General features: G+C 48.2%; 3 protein-coding genes across 19 annotated transcripts in view; all 3 read left to right on the plus strand.

Moving 5' to 3' along the window:
- Nucleotides 1–14,635, plus strand: part of LOC101682709 (immunoglobulin lambda-1 light chain-like) — a 1,123,284-nt gene that overhangs the window by 624,946 nt on the left and 483,703 nt on the right. The window contains exons 1-2 of one of the 12 annotated variants that reach the window (XM_045065732.1): nt 11,766–11,840; nt 11,998–12,295. The exons of the other annotated variants lie outside the window; for them this stretch is intronic. Coding sequence (XP_044921667.1) covers nt 11,795–11,840; nt 11,998–12,295 — 344 coding nt within the window. The 5' untranslated portion in view covers nt 11,766–11,794. Of the gene's footprint in view, nt 1–11,765; nt 11,841–11,997; nt 12,296–14,635 lie in introns of those variants that run through there. 12 annotated transcript variants of the gene reach the window in all.
- The window catches only part of LOC101676037 (immunoglobulin lambda variable 4-3), a 780,698-nt gene that overhangs the window by 300,810 nt on the left and 465,253 nt on the right, over nt 1–14,635 (plus strand). The gene's annotated exons all lie outside the window — the stretch shown is intronic.
- LOC101680986 (immunoglobulin lambda-1 light chain-like) overlaps nt 1–14,635 on the plus strand; it is a 586,873-nt gene that overhangs the window by 112,321 nt on the left and 459,917 nt on the right. The window lies entirely within an intron of this gene.

The following is a 14,635-nucleotide window of genomic DNA, read 5'->3' on the forward strand; positions in this document are numbered from 1 at the left end:
TTGATCTTGGCTGGATTTCTTGTTGATCTTCTGGGCGAGGGGCCTGTTGGCATGATTCTCAAGTGTCTTTGCCCCAGGCAGACTTGCACCACCCTTACCAGGGGCCAGGCTAAGTAATCCACTCAGGTACTCTTACAGGAGCTTTTGTTCCCTGAACACTTTCCATAGAGTTCCAGAGGACAAGAATGAAAATGGCGGCCTCCCAATCTCTGGCCCAGAGGAGCTGAGAGCTCGGGGCCCCACTCTTCAGTGTGCCCCCAGAGAAAAGCACTCAATCACTCCCATCTCCCCAGCCTCCAGCCTTGCTTGGAGAAAAGCGCTAATCACTCCCATCTCCCTGACCTCTGGCTGCACTCCGAGCTCACCCAGCCTGTGACCAATCATCTCTGTCTTTGTCACACAGCTCTGCCTGGAGTCTCTGAACCCCACAGATCCCTGAGCTCTTCCAGGTTGGGGTCTCCCCGGATCTTGAGGGTACCCCACTCACAAAGCACCAGCCTGTGCCACGGATTATGGTTCAAGGTAACCCTGAGTTAAGCACTCAATCCTCAGCTCTGTCTCTGTAGCCAGCTTCCCCACTCTAATAACTGCGAGCTCTGCAACACTCCGATACCCCTGATCCTTCTGTGACCCCGCGGGACCTGAGGCCACACTGACCCCATGTGGGCTTCACCCCAGTTTAGTCTCTGGAGTAATATCCCTCAGTGGAGCAGACTTTTTGTGATCTATTGCTCCACAGCTTGCAGGGAGCGGGCCCCTCCCCCCACGGTCTATCTTCCCATCGCTTTGGATTCACTTCTCTGCCTGTCCTACCTTTCAGAAAGTGGTCAATTTTCTGTTTCTAGAATTGTTGATCTTCTTCTCTTCAATCTCATGTTGGATTTGTAGGGGTTCAGAATGGTTTGATAAGCTATCTAGCTGATCTGCTACTGATGTAATCTCAGCCTGTTACTTCTCTGCCATCTTGACTCCTCCCCAAAAAGTCTATTCTTAAAACAATTTTTCTACATCATTACAGGCTAAAGATTTTGAATCAAGCTCAGTGACCAGAGTGGGACAGTTAAACTCCAAGAATCAGGTGGCCTCATACAACCTAGGAAGACAAGGAGAAGAAGAGAGACTTTCCACGATGACCGAGAACCTCACTCTGTGAAGTTTAGTGAGTACACAGTCCCAGGGGGTAGGGGAGGGATTGCTCCACAAGATACACATGCAGCTGGAGCAGGACTGGGTGGGGCCCAGGCATCTGCAGGAGGGACAGCTCCCCAGTGAGCCTGTGGTGCTGCTCTTCTGAGGACCCCATTCTCATTAACTTCATTCCACCTCCCTGGATGCTCCCAGCACAAGTGAGAGACCCACAAGGAGGCACAGTATGAGCACAGGTGTCCATTTGTCCCTCCCACTCAAGTCCATGACTCAGGACCCTACTCTCCCAGTTCTCCCCTTTGCTCCCTTCTCACATGGCTGGGGCCAGTCTGTCCTAAATCAACCTCCCGAAACACCTGGGGTCAGAAGGTCACCATCTCCTGTGTCATGGCACTGGAGACACTTGGGATATAATTATGGCTCCTGGCACAGCCCCATCTGGCCATGGGATGGGGTCAGGATTCACCCCTCACAGACCCCAGACTCCAACTCAGGGAGCTTGCACTCTCAGAGCATCTCTGGCTCCAAAGCAGTCCTGAGACTGGTTACTCGGGAACTCAGAGCCTTGGAATTTGTCCCCAAATGTGTGTGGGTACCAAGTGAGGGCATGCAGAGCAAACCAAGACCATGCAAACCAGAACCAGATAAGTGACTACCATTTGGACCAAGACTGCATGAGCTGGTGTCACTTATGGGAGTGTGTGCATCTTTGACCAAGTCCACAGAATTGAACCACATTGGCCAAGGCCACCTAGGCTGGTGCTGCTAAGACAGATGCTAAATGAGTGGTACCACTTGTACTGAAGCAGTCAGATCTGGTGCCACATGGGAAGAGGACCCATTCACCAATGCCATGTCATCAGTGTCACATTAGTCATGGCCATGATAGCCAAAGACACATGAGCTAAGACTACATATCAGGTGCCATGTGAACAGAAGCCATGTTTTCCTATGATACTTGGAATGAGGCCCTGTCTACCCAGACCCTGTAAAAAGGTGACAGTTGATCTTGTTTGTTGGAATGATGCTAACATAGCAGCCTAGAAGAACATTGTATTGCAGCATTCCATCCCACCAAAGGTAGGCCCTGCATCCTCAGAGGAGTGAAGCTTCTCATGAAGATGACAGAACAGGGTAATGGACAGTGTGATGATAGCCACTCCCTGCCAGTAAACATGGCAAATGCTTAATGATGACGCAAAAAGCCCCCACATTTTGTTCCCAGGTAGAGGAATTTAGCACTCATGCCTGGCCAGCCAGGAAGAAAGGATGGCCTCTGTACTGGACAATGAGGTAGAAATGCCCCCCATGCATGGAAATCACAAATGGAGGATACCTTCCCTCATGCAAGGGGGTTCTAAGCAACATTGTGTGGTGTGAACCCACATGATGCAAATGAAGATCACATCATGGGCACCATGTGGAGTGAGGCCACCTGAGGAATGCCACTTGGACTGAAGCTGCATGAGTTGGTGTACAGTGAGGAGAGAGCTCTTTCCCAGGGATCTCAGTGATGAGGAACTGAGAACACAGCCACCTGGATGGTACCACTCCTTCTTGTCCCCTGGGCTGTGTCCACTTGCCTAGCATGTCTTTAGGTTCATGTTTCCCTTCTGCTCTCACCTCATGGCAAAGTTGGACCCTGGAAGGATCAGCAGATGAAATAATCCGGATGGTACACGGTATCCCCTCCTGAGGTCCATGCACTCAGACACCCAATGTATCTGCTCTAAAGGCTGGGACAGTGCAGGGCTGTCACTGGAGATCCTGCCTCTAGCTACAGTTGTCCATCCTGTCCTGCCAACAGGGACCCTCCATGCAGCTGTTCAGGTCTGTCCAGTCCTCCCATTACCATGGAGAGGTGTGGGGAGGGTTGAACCTGGCCTGACTAGCATGTGACCCAACACAGCAGACCTTGTGCAGCCCTGTTCAGGCAGGAGCAGGGTCATCCCCTCCCAGACTTCCTTCAAGCCCTCCACATCTGTGTGGACATAGAGACCCTGTCCTGACCTGTCACCCAGACCTCATATGCCTTATCCTCACCTCCCTCCTCAGTAAGCACACCACACCTGATCCAGCCTATTTTCCCAGGAATCCACTAATAAACATTACTCTCATTATGTGATGAGTAAGGCTATTAGTGACTTGGTCAAGTGGTGACTGATAACTACATGTGTCTGAGGGGAAAGGGAAGGCATATGATTCTCACTGTGACTCTTATGTTTAGGCTCTGAGAGTTTAGTGTTGCCTGTGGGCTCCTTCCCCCAGCATTGTCGATCCCCTACCCTGCGCCAAGCTCTATGCCAGCACTAATGAGAGACTGTCAGGGACAGAGTCTGGGCTCCAGAAAACTGTACTCAACAGCAGAGAGTCACAGTCCTTACTTGGTCTCTACAGCTTTCGTGTACATGACATGAGACAGAAATTATCAGAGTTCTCACATCTGCACTCTGGGACTGTGGAGAATCACCACACAGTGGGTCAGGATATCACCCATGCCCTGGAGACCTGAGCCATCCTGCCTCTCAGGCTCATGGAAAGGAGAGTTGTCACAATGTGTGGGGCAGGGGCTGAGTGTCAGCACTTGTCAGTCCCTCGTGACACATCTACCAAGAGTGACCATCACCTTTGGTATATACCAGTCCACAGTCCACAAGGTCAGTCAGTGTGGGAAGCAGGATGCATCCCTGCTCCTGGGCTCCTCCTCTGGTGGAACTTGCACTCAGCCCCATGAGGTCCAAGATCCAGAGCCCAGTTTCCAAGACAACCAGGAATGGACAGAGTGCGGGTGGGGCACCAAGAGTCAGGAGAACATGGAACCACAGCCTCCCCTACTTCACTCCCTGGTACCTGTGAGCTGCAGACCTCCCTCCCTCATAGGAGGAGAGTCCCTTGCTGAACTGACCTTCATGGAGAAGGAAGGCACAGAGACTACCAGAAGCTGAACTAGTTGTGACTACAGCATGACACAGCGATTACAGGACCATCCATGGAGACACCGATGTCAGGCAGCATTCCCTTCACCCAAAAGAAGAGTTTGTAGGACAAGAGGGTGGGCTGGGGGGTAAGCACCCTACTCTCTGTTTCTCTGACTTCTGTGTCTTCTGCCAACATTAGCCATCTCCTTAGGAGTCCAATGTAGGTTATGCTCTTGGAGGGTGACAAGGACTGGGGGAGCCCTGCCCATCTGTGGGGCCACAGGAGACAGGGCTCTGGGACATCTTCTCTATGGCTTGATCCTCCATCCCCCTCCTCAATCTCTGCACAAGGGCCATGTCTAGGTTCTGTCTGTAGGCTCAGCCCCTACAGGACCTGACCTGGGCCTTCCCCAAACCCTGAGTCAGCTCAGGAGAGCCTCCCAGGAATACATCTTTCTTCTTCAGCCCCTCTCCTCTCCTCTTATAGGCCCTGTGCTTCCTTGGACAGTTCCTCCATGTCATTGACCCTTGGAAGGCCCAAGTTCTGGATATCAGCTCAGAACTGAACATGTTACTTGGAACCAGCAAGAGACAGGCCAGGACCTACTGATGTTCTTATGTAAAGATACCGAATGGTCCTTGGGGATCCCTGACTGATACTTCTGTATCAGTCAAGTGGTGACTGATAACTACATGTGTCTGAGGGGAAAGGGAAGGCATATGATTCTCACTGTGACTCTTATGTTTAGGCTCTGAGAGTTTAGTGTTGCCTGTGGGCTCCTTCCCCCAGCATTGTCGATCTCCTACCCTGTGCCCAGCTCTATGCCAGCACTAATGAGAGACTGTCAGGGACAGAGTCTGGGCTCCAGAATCCAACTTGTGGGCAAGGCCATGCTGAAAATCAGACAGATCCAGGGATAAGAGAAGCTTGACCATTTCTATGTCACCTACCATGGCAATGAGAGCAGCTGGCAGTAATTCAAAGTAACACAGAGAAATGTGGAAGTGAGATGAAAAGCTGCCCACCGAATCTGTCCTTCCCTCTCACTAACACCAACTGTGGGTCAGACCTTAGGATCAGGTGTCCTCTCTGGTCTTGGAACAGCCCCTACACCTAGCAGGTTCTCTATCCTTGAAATCTGTATATCACACTGAACAATGACAGATATAGAGAGCTATACTGTATTATGGGGACTGTAGTCAGGTTTTATGGAAGATAATACAGATTTAGGATGCCATTATACATCACGTGTGACCCAGATATAATCACACGCTACTTCTGAGGGGAGACACCTGTCTCAGCACAGTCTAGGAGGAATTCTTCTTCTCCCTGGGTACAGGAAGCCTGGATGGGCCTGATGGGATGCCTCCTTTTGTGCCAGGCTGAGGAATCCCCACATCCAGAAACACTGTATGAGGCTTCCTGAAGAGGAGACCAGGCCCCTGATGCCCCAGGCTCTACCCTCCTTAGGTTCAGTAGAAACTGTGTTGGAAGTGCAGGCACCACCTTGGGGCCCAGAGGGGACTTGCTCCTGGCACCACATCCTCCTACTTCCCCAAGTAACCTGCACCAGACAGGTCTGACCCACATGGACTCACACCCACCCCTGTGTGGACCCTGTGGGGTGACCTTGGCTCCATTTGGGCCACGCCTTTAGGTCCAAGGTAATCTTTTCTGAGATTGAAAAAATATATCTATCGTGCACTGAGTTTTTCATCATGATTCTTTGACTTGTGGTTTGTAAATTGATTTTTAGAGCAATTTCATGGGGGAGGAAATAACAGATGAAGACTATTAAGAAGGAAGAGCAGATCCCCCTATTTCCAAACTGGGTTGAATCAGAGCAATACCTTGGAGAGAATAGGAGGACACAGGACAGAAAACAATTTTCCCCTCACAAGAGCATGGCAAGTACTATTGAATTATGGACCAATAGCTTACTTATTGATGTGATAAACTGGAATGATATTTTTTCTTAAGAATACCTATGACCAAAAAAAATTTTTTCAGGTTAAAATACCATGAAAGTGTAACTCTACAGAGTTATAATCTGGGGATTGTCACCATTAATTTCTCATCCACATGACCATAAGTGGTCTGGCACCTCCCTGGACCCCAGGTGGCCCCCTGTCCATGTGGGAGATAGGAGAACTGAGAGAACTGAGAGGAAAGAGCTGTTTCCTTCTGGACCTGCAACATTCTGGCTGAGGTTGTTGCAGTTCCCCTCTCAGCCTGGGCACCCTTCCTCACCTGATGCGAGGGATGGCTGTTGATGGTACCTACTGGTGCCTGCCAGCTTCTGCTCTACTCTCTCCATTCCTGGGAACCAGGGACCTGCACTCCTCTCCCTGCCTCCCTTCACTGCCAGGTGCATTCCTCCAGTCATGTACTTGCTTAGCTCAGCCAGTCTGTGGGGTGCTGGGGAAAGCAGTGACGTGTCATCCACGTGGGACTCCACACAAGGGGACAGGAACACAAGCACATGAAGCACTCTCATGTCCCTGTGGCTTAGTTGTGTATGGGGTAGGGGAGGGAGAATAAGTACTACCTTAAGCGACCTCAGCCCCCATGTGACCTAGAGAGATCACGGGGACTTACCACATCTGTGTCAAACCTGCTCCCACTTCAGCATTTCCTTTTAGAGACCCCTATCTGTGCCCAGCAGCTGCCCAGAGAACTGACGAATCACCTGAAAGATACCTCTGACCACATCTGACACAGCCCTCTGTGCCCAGAATGCTCACCTGAGGGGAAAACTCCATACTGGCCTGGAACTGGATTGAATCCTAGGTCCCTGAGCTTTATCCTGTTCTTTCAGATCCTCTAACGCCCCCTCTGCCCCTATGGAGTAGCACCCATTGGACTCTTCCTACACACATCTCACTTCTTGTGATGTTCCCCATGCTGAGCAGCTCCAGAGTTCCCTCTTCAGTAGGGACTGTGTCTTGTCCATGCCTAATTCCCAGGATGGAATGTGTGCCAGACCCTACGTCTGAGCCCTTTAGGGGCTGCCTGGAGGGAGAATACTCCTGACCCTGCTGCAGGATGAGAGCTGAGTGAGTGAAATACCCCCACAGTGCTCATGACTTTCTGTGAGCCCTGATGGGATGCCCATGCCCAGGGATAGGGTTCTTTTCCAGTTTTCTTAAAAACTCCAACCACCAGTCAGACCCATGCTACTCTGGGACTAAGGCTGATGAAAGGGGCACCCCTGTGGATCTAGAAAATCCCTGGCACTCAGGCCAGGCCTCGCAGGTAGGTAGTCTCTTGGAATGAGTCCTTGATTTCCAGCCACCCTCTCCTTTCCTCTCTGCAGCTGTGGCCTCCTATGAGGTGACTCAACCCTCCTCTGTGTAGGTGGTCCTGGGACAGACATCCAGGATCACCTGTGGGGAAACAGCACTGGAAGTAAACATGCTTATGGACACCAGCAGAGGCCAGATCAGGGCCCTGTGCTGATCATCTGTTAAACCAGCCTACAACTACACCTGTAACAAAAACTCCCAGATCCCAAATGCTCAACACACTTTAATTACAAGACATAGGAAAAAAAAAAAAAAAAAAAAACCACCCACCAGTGTCAAATAGGCAGGGAAAACAAGACATTCTCAGAAATAAACAGAAGGGAAAGACACACAGTTTTTAGGGAAAGTCAGAGAAAATTTCCGGCAAATTTCTCATTAACAGAAATGCAGCAAGGACAGTAAATTTTTAAAATATGGGGAAAAAATTAATTCTTTACCAAAGGAGGACATCTTTCAAAAATGAAGGCTGATTAAAACATTTTCTCACATACATACAGAAAATGACAGGATTGATCATCAGCCAACCTGTTACAAAAGAAATAGTACTGGACACCCCTCAAGCAGGAAGGAGTGATTCCAGAAAGAATAAGATTCTACAAGACAGATGAAAAAATCACAAATGCTAACTACTAGGGAAAATATTAAGACTTTTTTAGTATCTAAATCTTTTTTGAAGATAATTCATTGTCTAAAGAAACTCAAATACCTATCTATGTTGGGATTTATAATAGAGTTAAAAGTAGTATGTATGAATTACAGCAAAAAATACTGAGAAGAAGAGGGAGAAGTTTGCTGTAAGGATCTGACAGTCTGTGTGACATGGGGGAACACACCTGAATGTGGACTATTACAACTCATGAGAATATGACAGACATAGGTAGAGCTAATAACCAAAAAAGTAGGAGATAAAATGGAATCCTAAAAATGCACCAATAACTTAAAAAGGGAAGAAAAGGAGAAAGGAAACCAGGAGAACATGGACAAAGAAACACTATATACAAGGATGTTTTGTGGAATGTCAGTCCTAATCACACCCTGGAAATGGTCTAAATGCAAAGAAAAGACAGATTGTCAAACCGAGTTTCAGAGGAATGCCCAATTCTATGTCCCATTTCAGAAAACTAATGTAAATGAAACCACGTGAAAATCCAAAGGTAAGTTCAAGACAAGTTCACACCAATACTACTCCACAATGTAGAACATGAAACATTCACAGGAAGAGACAGAGAGTGAGCACTTAAAAATAGTTAGAATGAAATTATTTATATTGCATGTATTTTACACACACAAACAAAAAAGAAATATTCACAGTGAACGTCTCATGAGGAACTGATAGGGAAATAGCCTTCACACATTCCTCCTTTCCCCTACTATTAGGGGAAGGGAGGGGAAAATAAAGCATGAAGACACCAGAGAGGGAGACAAACCATAAAGAGACCCTTCACTGTAAGACACAAATTGAGGGTTGCTGGAGGGAAGGGGAAGAGACTGGGGGATGCATAAGGGAGTGATGGATATTAAAGAGGACACATGATATAATGAGCCCTGGGTGTTATACGCAAGTGATGAATCACTGAACTGTATTCCTGAAACTAATAATACACTGTATGTTAATTAACAGATTTTAAATTAAAATAAAAAAATAAAATTAAAAAAGAATTTTCCATACATTCAGACAAGAGTTCCGCTATGAACCTGAGAGGTGGGGACAGCTCCATGGGCACCAGATCCATGATATCTGCCAGGAGCAGAGATTCTCTCCAGCAGCCTGAGAATGAGCATTTTCACAGGAACCAGGGATGACGTGACAGAAGTTTGTGGTGGCCAGGTTCAGCTGTAGCCTCAGGAGACAGAACTCTGGGGTCTCCACCGTGACTGGGACCCTCTCCTGCTCCTCCTCCTGCTCTCTACCCAGGTCTTGCTTGTATTGCCCTGTCCATGGGCTCAGCCCCCACCGGACCCCAACCATGACCCTGAGACTCAGCTTAGCCCAGAGAATGCTGCAAGACTGGGGACAATGAAAATGAGCTCCAGAGTCTCCTGATTTTTCAGATCCTGTGATTACCTGTAAGATTACCTTCCCCCAGTAGAGTGGCCATGACATCCTCGTCACTACCACCTGCTCAAGAGACAGAGGACAAAGCAATAATGTTGAGCAGAGCCCCTGGACCCAGGCTAGGGCCCTGCCTGGCCAAACAGCCTCCGCTTCCCCCACAGATTCTCCAACTCTAATCTGGAACATGAACCTCTTGAACCTCTCCATGTGCAAGCCACGGGGGCTCTTTAGAGACCAGCCAGAATGGGGATGGCAGTGAGTTGGGAACAGAAATCCTGCTGCCCTGGCTGGCCTCACCCTCCCTCCCTATTTGATCCCATGATCAAGCTATGCCCTGAGGAGTTTATAATAATAATAACAACAACAACAACAATAACAGTCATGATGCAGATTTATGTACACAAGTAAACTTTACACAAAAGCATCATCTGTTCCCACTTATGATAATCTGCACTAATCAGGGTGGGGAAGCATCAGTCTTGACACTTAATACACAGGAAACTGGTAGTGATAGGACATCACATGGGTTTGTCTGGACTTGACCCTTTTCTGATGCACTACACTCTACCCTGCTCTCTTCTTTTTATACAGGACACCAGGCTAGCCCAGGACATTTCAACCCAGGGACAAGTACAGGAATCCCACTTGTCTTGCCTCTTTCACCATGTATGTGGCCTGTCTGTGCTGGGCTGGGCAGGGCTTGTGGGTGGGCAGCTGCCTGTGGGAGGCTGGAAACCATGGTCCACATCCCTTCTCAGTGACAGGGGCTGTGGGGGAACCTGCGGGAGGAAATCTCCTGGTCTGAGCCCCCTCCACCAGCAAGGGGCAGCAGAGCTGCATCATGAACAGCAGGACAGAGTCTGGGGCTGCCCATGGGGAGCCTCACAGGGACACCGGGCCTGGGGGCAACAGGGGTCCAGGGTTCAGTCCCCGAAAGAAGTTGGAATAATCACTCCTATCTCCAGCTGCTGAAGAGACCTTGCTCTGAAGGTCAGACACACAGTGACACCCAGGGCACTGACAGTGAATGCCTACGTGGGAAATGCATCTCCCTGCTCTGTGCACTGGTGTTCCAGGAGCTGACTCATCTGAGCTGAACATGTTGAGAACATCCTGACCACTCACCTTCCGAATCTCCATCCCCATGTCCAGGCAGAAGCAGGCACGGGATTGCAGCTTCTTTGCTCAGGAGGGTCTCAAGGGGTGGGACAAGGAGTACTTGGAGTCCCTGGTCCCTGGAATGAGCACCACAGCCTCCCTGTGAGACTGTCTCCAGAGTGAAGGGATTCTCACTACCTGAGGCCACAGCTCTGGTCCCTGGGTTGTCCTTGTGCAGTGACACAATCCAGCTCCCTCCTGGGATGCTAGCCTGGCTCCACAACTCACCCATGTGAAAAGACCTAACTCTGGGACCCTAACAACCCATGGTGCTCAAAAGTGTCAGTGGTGATTTCTCATGCAAGTCACATGTTTCCATGTAACACTGATGAAGAACCGTAAAGGAATCAATGTGCTGACAATCTATGAGCTGGTCTGCTGTGAGATGGGGGTCTGAAATCACCACATGTCAATACACTAGACATTGTGATCAATGTTCAAAAGCAGATGGTCTCTTAACAAGTGGACTCTCAGACACCTGGGTGGATCATTGGGGTAAACCTCTGCCTTTGGCTCAGGTTATGGTCTCAGGGACCCATGATCGAACCCTGCTTTGGGATCCTTGCTCAGCAGAGAGCCTGCTTCCCTCTCCCTCTACCTGCCTCTCTACTACTGTGCTCTCTCCCTCTGCCAAATAAATAAATAAATAATCTTTAAAAAAAGCAAGTGGATTCTCATAGACACCAATGCACTAACATTCTGATGAGAAAATTCCACAATCCGATGACATGGGGACCATGGGATCACAGTGCCGCAGGGAGACACAGTGGGGACACATGCAGGAGGAGGAAGGTAATGAGGGCATAGGACCACCTCTCCTTGAACAAGTGTCTGCATCTCTCAGAGGACCCATCCCAGCTCCATGGCCAGGCTCCTGAAAGACCCCAGAGAGAGCCAAGGGCAGACCCCATACAGAGTAGTTTCATTTGGTTATCATGTGTTCAGAAAGTACCTGATCCCAGATGTTTGTTGTCGAGGATGGTTTTGAAACTGGCAGCTGCTTGAGTAAACTCAGGGCTCCTCTCTTCTTCCTCAATCACATGTTCTGATCTCATAACTCGTGGATCACTTAGGAGCCCCTGAAGTGGAGAAAATTTGCATAACTACTAACAGTCACTGACCCAAGGACCTAGAAAGGAATAAAAGAGGCTGGGGTGGAACCTATCTGTGCTGTGGGGTCTCAGGAAGCAGAGCTCCAGATATCTCCACCATGGACTGGATCCCTCTCCTACTCCCCGTCCTCACTCTCTGCACAGGTGGTGTCCCTGGACCCTCTGCAAATGCTCAGCCCCTACAGGACCTGAGCTGAGCCCGCCTCAGAGCTTGAGCTCAGACTCAGAACAACCTTATTACAGGGACCCAGGGAAGGAGCCCCTGAACCTCACACCAACTTCTCCTCATCTGTCTTTTCAGGCTCTATGGCCTCCAGTGTGTTGACTCAGCCTCATTCAGTGTCAGTGTCCCTGGGACAGATGGCTACCATCAGCTGCTCTGGAGAGATATTGTCAGGAAGTTATGCATATTGGTACCAGAAGAAGCCAGGCCAACCCCCTGTGCAGGTCATTTATAAGGACACTGAGCGTCCTTCTGGGATCCCGGACCGATTCTCTGGCTCCAGTTCTGGCACCACACACACCCTGACCATCAACGGGGCCCAGGCCGAGGATGAGGCTGACTATTACTGCCAGTCATCATATAGCAGTGGTCAAGCTCACAGTGACACAGGCAGATGGGGAAGTGAGACAAAAACCCCTTCTCTGCCTGTGTCTCACCCTCCTCCAGCCCCAGGAGGACTATGCACAGAGCAGGGAGCAGGTTTAGCCTAGGATCCCACATCTGAGATCCACAGGCTGACTCTCCTCACACACCTTCAGACAGGTTCTACAAGATGGATTGGCAGAGGATAAGGACACATTTATTATAACTATACTTAAGCTATGGATGTGAGCTTATGAATGACTGAATATGTTAGGAGCAGACAATAGAAGACATTTTCCAAAGTCCAAATCTTTTAAAACTTCCCCAAAACATAATCATATATTCTGAGACTTAAAAATACAGAGATGGAGATTGACAGCAGATTACATGTTACCAAAGAAGAAACTAGTCACCTTGATGTCACAGCAATAGAGATTGTTCAAAATGAAACACAGAGGGAAATAGCTGGAGAAATTGAAGAACGTCTCAGTGCAGGGAGGACAGCTTCTTTCCACCTAAGGATGTGTAATTGGAGTAAATGAGGCAGAGACAGTGGGGAGTGGATGCTGATTGAAAACATATCTGAAGGAAAAAGAGCCACCAAGTTCTCAAATTGTGAAACCCATGAACCAATGTATCCAAGAAGCTCAACGAAGCTCGGGCACAGGGAACATAAGAGACAGCACAGCAGACATCGTAATGCAATTGCTACAAACCAGTGATGTAGGCACTCTCACAGCCAGAGAGGAGAGTTGTGCTCCCTACAGGGACCCAGTAACATGGTGGGAGTACATTCCTCCTTACAAACCAAGTAAACTGGGAAACTGAGTTGGGGGTGGGGGGTGGAGAGCAATGTCTTCAAAATACAACTTAAAAAAATGGACAATCTTATTTTTTTCATTTTTGTATTCTCTGATGCCCGTCATCTACCTCAGTCATCCTCCCACCCACCCTGTGGTAATCGCCAGTTTGTTTTCTACACTGAAGAGTCTGTTTCTTGTGTCAACCTTCATTTTTAACCAGTAAAATGTCATTGAAAAGGGAGACAAACTAAAAATTTCCCAGACTGTAAACCTCCCAGAACTGATCACCCACAGATCCTCGGCACAAGAGACAGTGAAGGACACCCTGGGACAGAAGGAAAGTGTAGCAGAGTGAAATGTGAGTCTACACAAAGGTATAAAAAGTATCAGATAGCAAAAACTAAATGGGTAAATGTAAAAAGATTTTATTATTTCGTATCTATTAAAGAGTCAACTGTTTAGGTAGAAATAAGAATAATATATTTTGATTTATAATATATATCTATAAAATATATGACAATCGTCAGTAAAAATGTTGGGGAAAGAAAATCCTCTTATCACATCCTTCTTCTACATGTAGTTGACACCATGTCACAAGAAGGTACTTGACAATTAGCAGTGAGGATCTCCAACACCAAGTAAGACACCAAAATAAAACCATTTGAACCACAAAGAGAAAGAGCTGATAAGGTGGATTAGGTAGGGTTCTCCAGGGAATATGGATCCAATATGGCTTGTATCGCATACACACATGGATATATATTCATATGTTACACACACATATCCAGAGAGACGGAAACGGAGATAGACAGAAGCTGATTTAAAGAAATGGGTCATGGGGACACCAGGGTCGTTCAGTCAGTTAAGCAACTGCCTTCGCCTCAGGTCACGATCTCAAAGTCCTGGGATCCAGTCCTGTATCCGGCTCCTTACTTGGCAGGGAGCATGCTTCTCCCTATACCTGGAACTCCCCCTGCTTGTTCTCTCTCACTCTTTCTCTCCCAAATAAATAAATAAATAGATAGATAGATAAATGCTTTTTTTAAAAATGGGCATGCACTCAAGATGCAGGGAGGCCAGAAGCCTGGATTTTCTAGCAAGAATGATGGTGCAATGTCTCGTCTAAATGTAGACTGAGTGCTGACAGGTTCACAGGACACAGAGAAGAAAGTTCAAGGGTACAAATCCAATTCCTACAGATGAAACTCCAATGTCTCAGATCACAAATCCAGGGGTTGAGAGTAACAGCAGACATGACAAAGCAAAGAACACATGAGGGAACCGGAAGACACAGCACAGACACTGCAAAGTGAGAGAGAGAGAAGAAAAGGCACAAGAGTGAACAGAGAAACCCCAAGCTGGAGGACACCTTTAGGAGTGGAATATGATGTAGTGTGTCCGAAAGGAGAGACAGCAGTGTGTAGGGGTTGGAAAAATATTTGGACAGTCATTGGCGAGAATGTTCCAAACTTGATGAAACTGAAGATGCACGGGTCCAAAAATCTCAACAGACCATAAGCACAAGACAAAGGAAGAAAAAAAAAAACACA

The sequence above is a fragment of the Mustela putorius genome, unplaced genomic scaffold (assembly GCF_011764305.1).
Source record: "Mustela putorius furo isolate JIRA1106 unplaced genomic scaffold, ASM1176430v1.1 tig00003858_pilon_pilon_pilon, whole genome shotgun sequence".
Classification (NCBI taxonomy): Eukaryota; Metazoa; Chordata; class Mammalia; order Carnivora; family Mustelidae; genus Mustela; species Mustela putorius.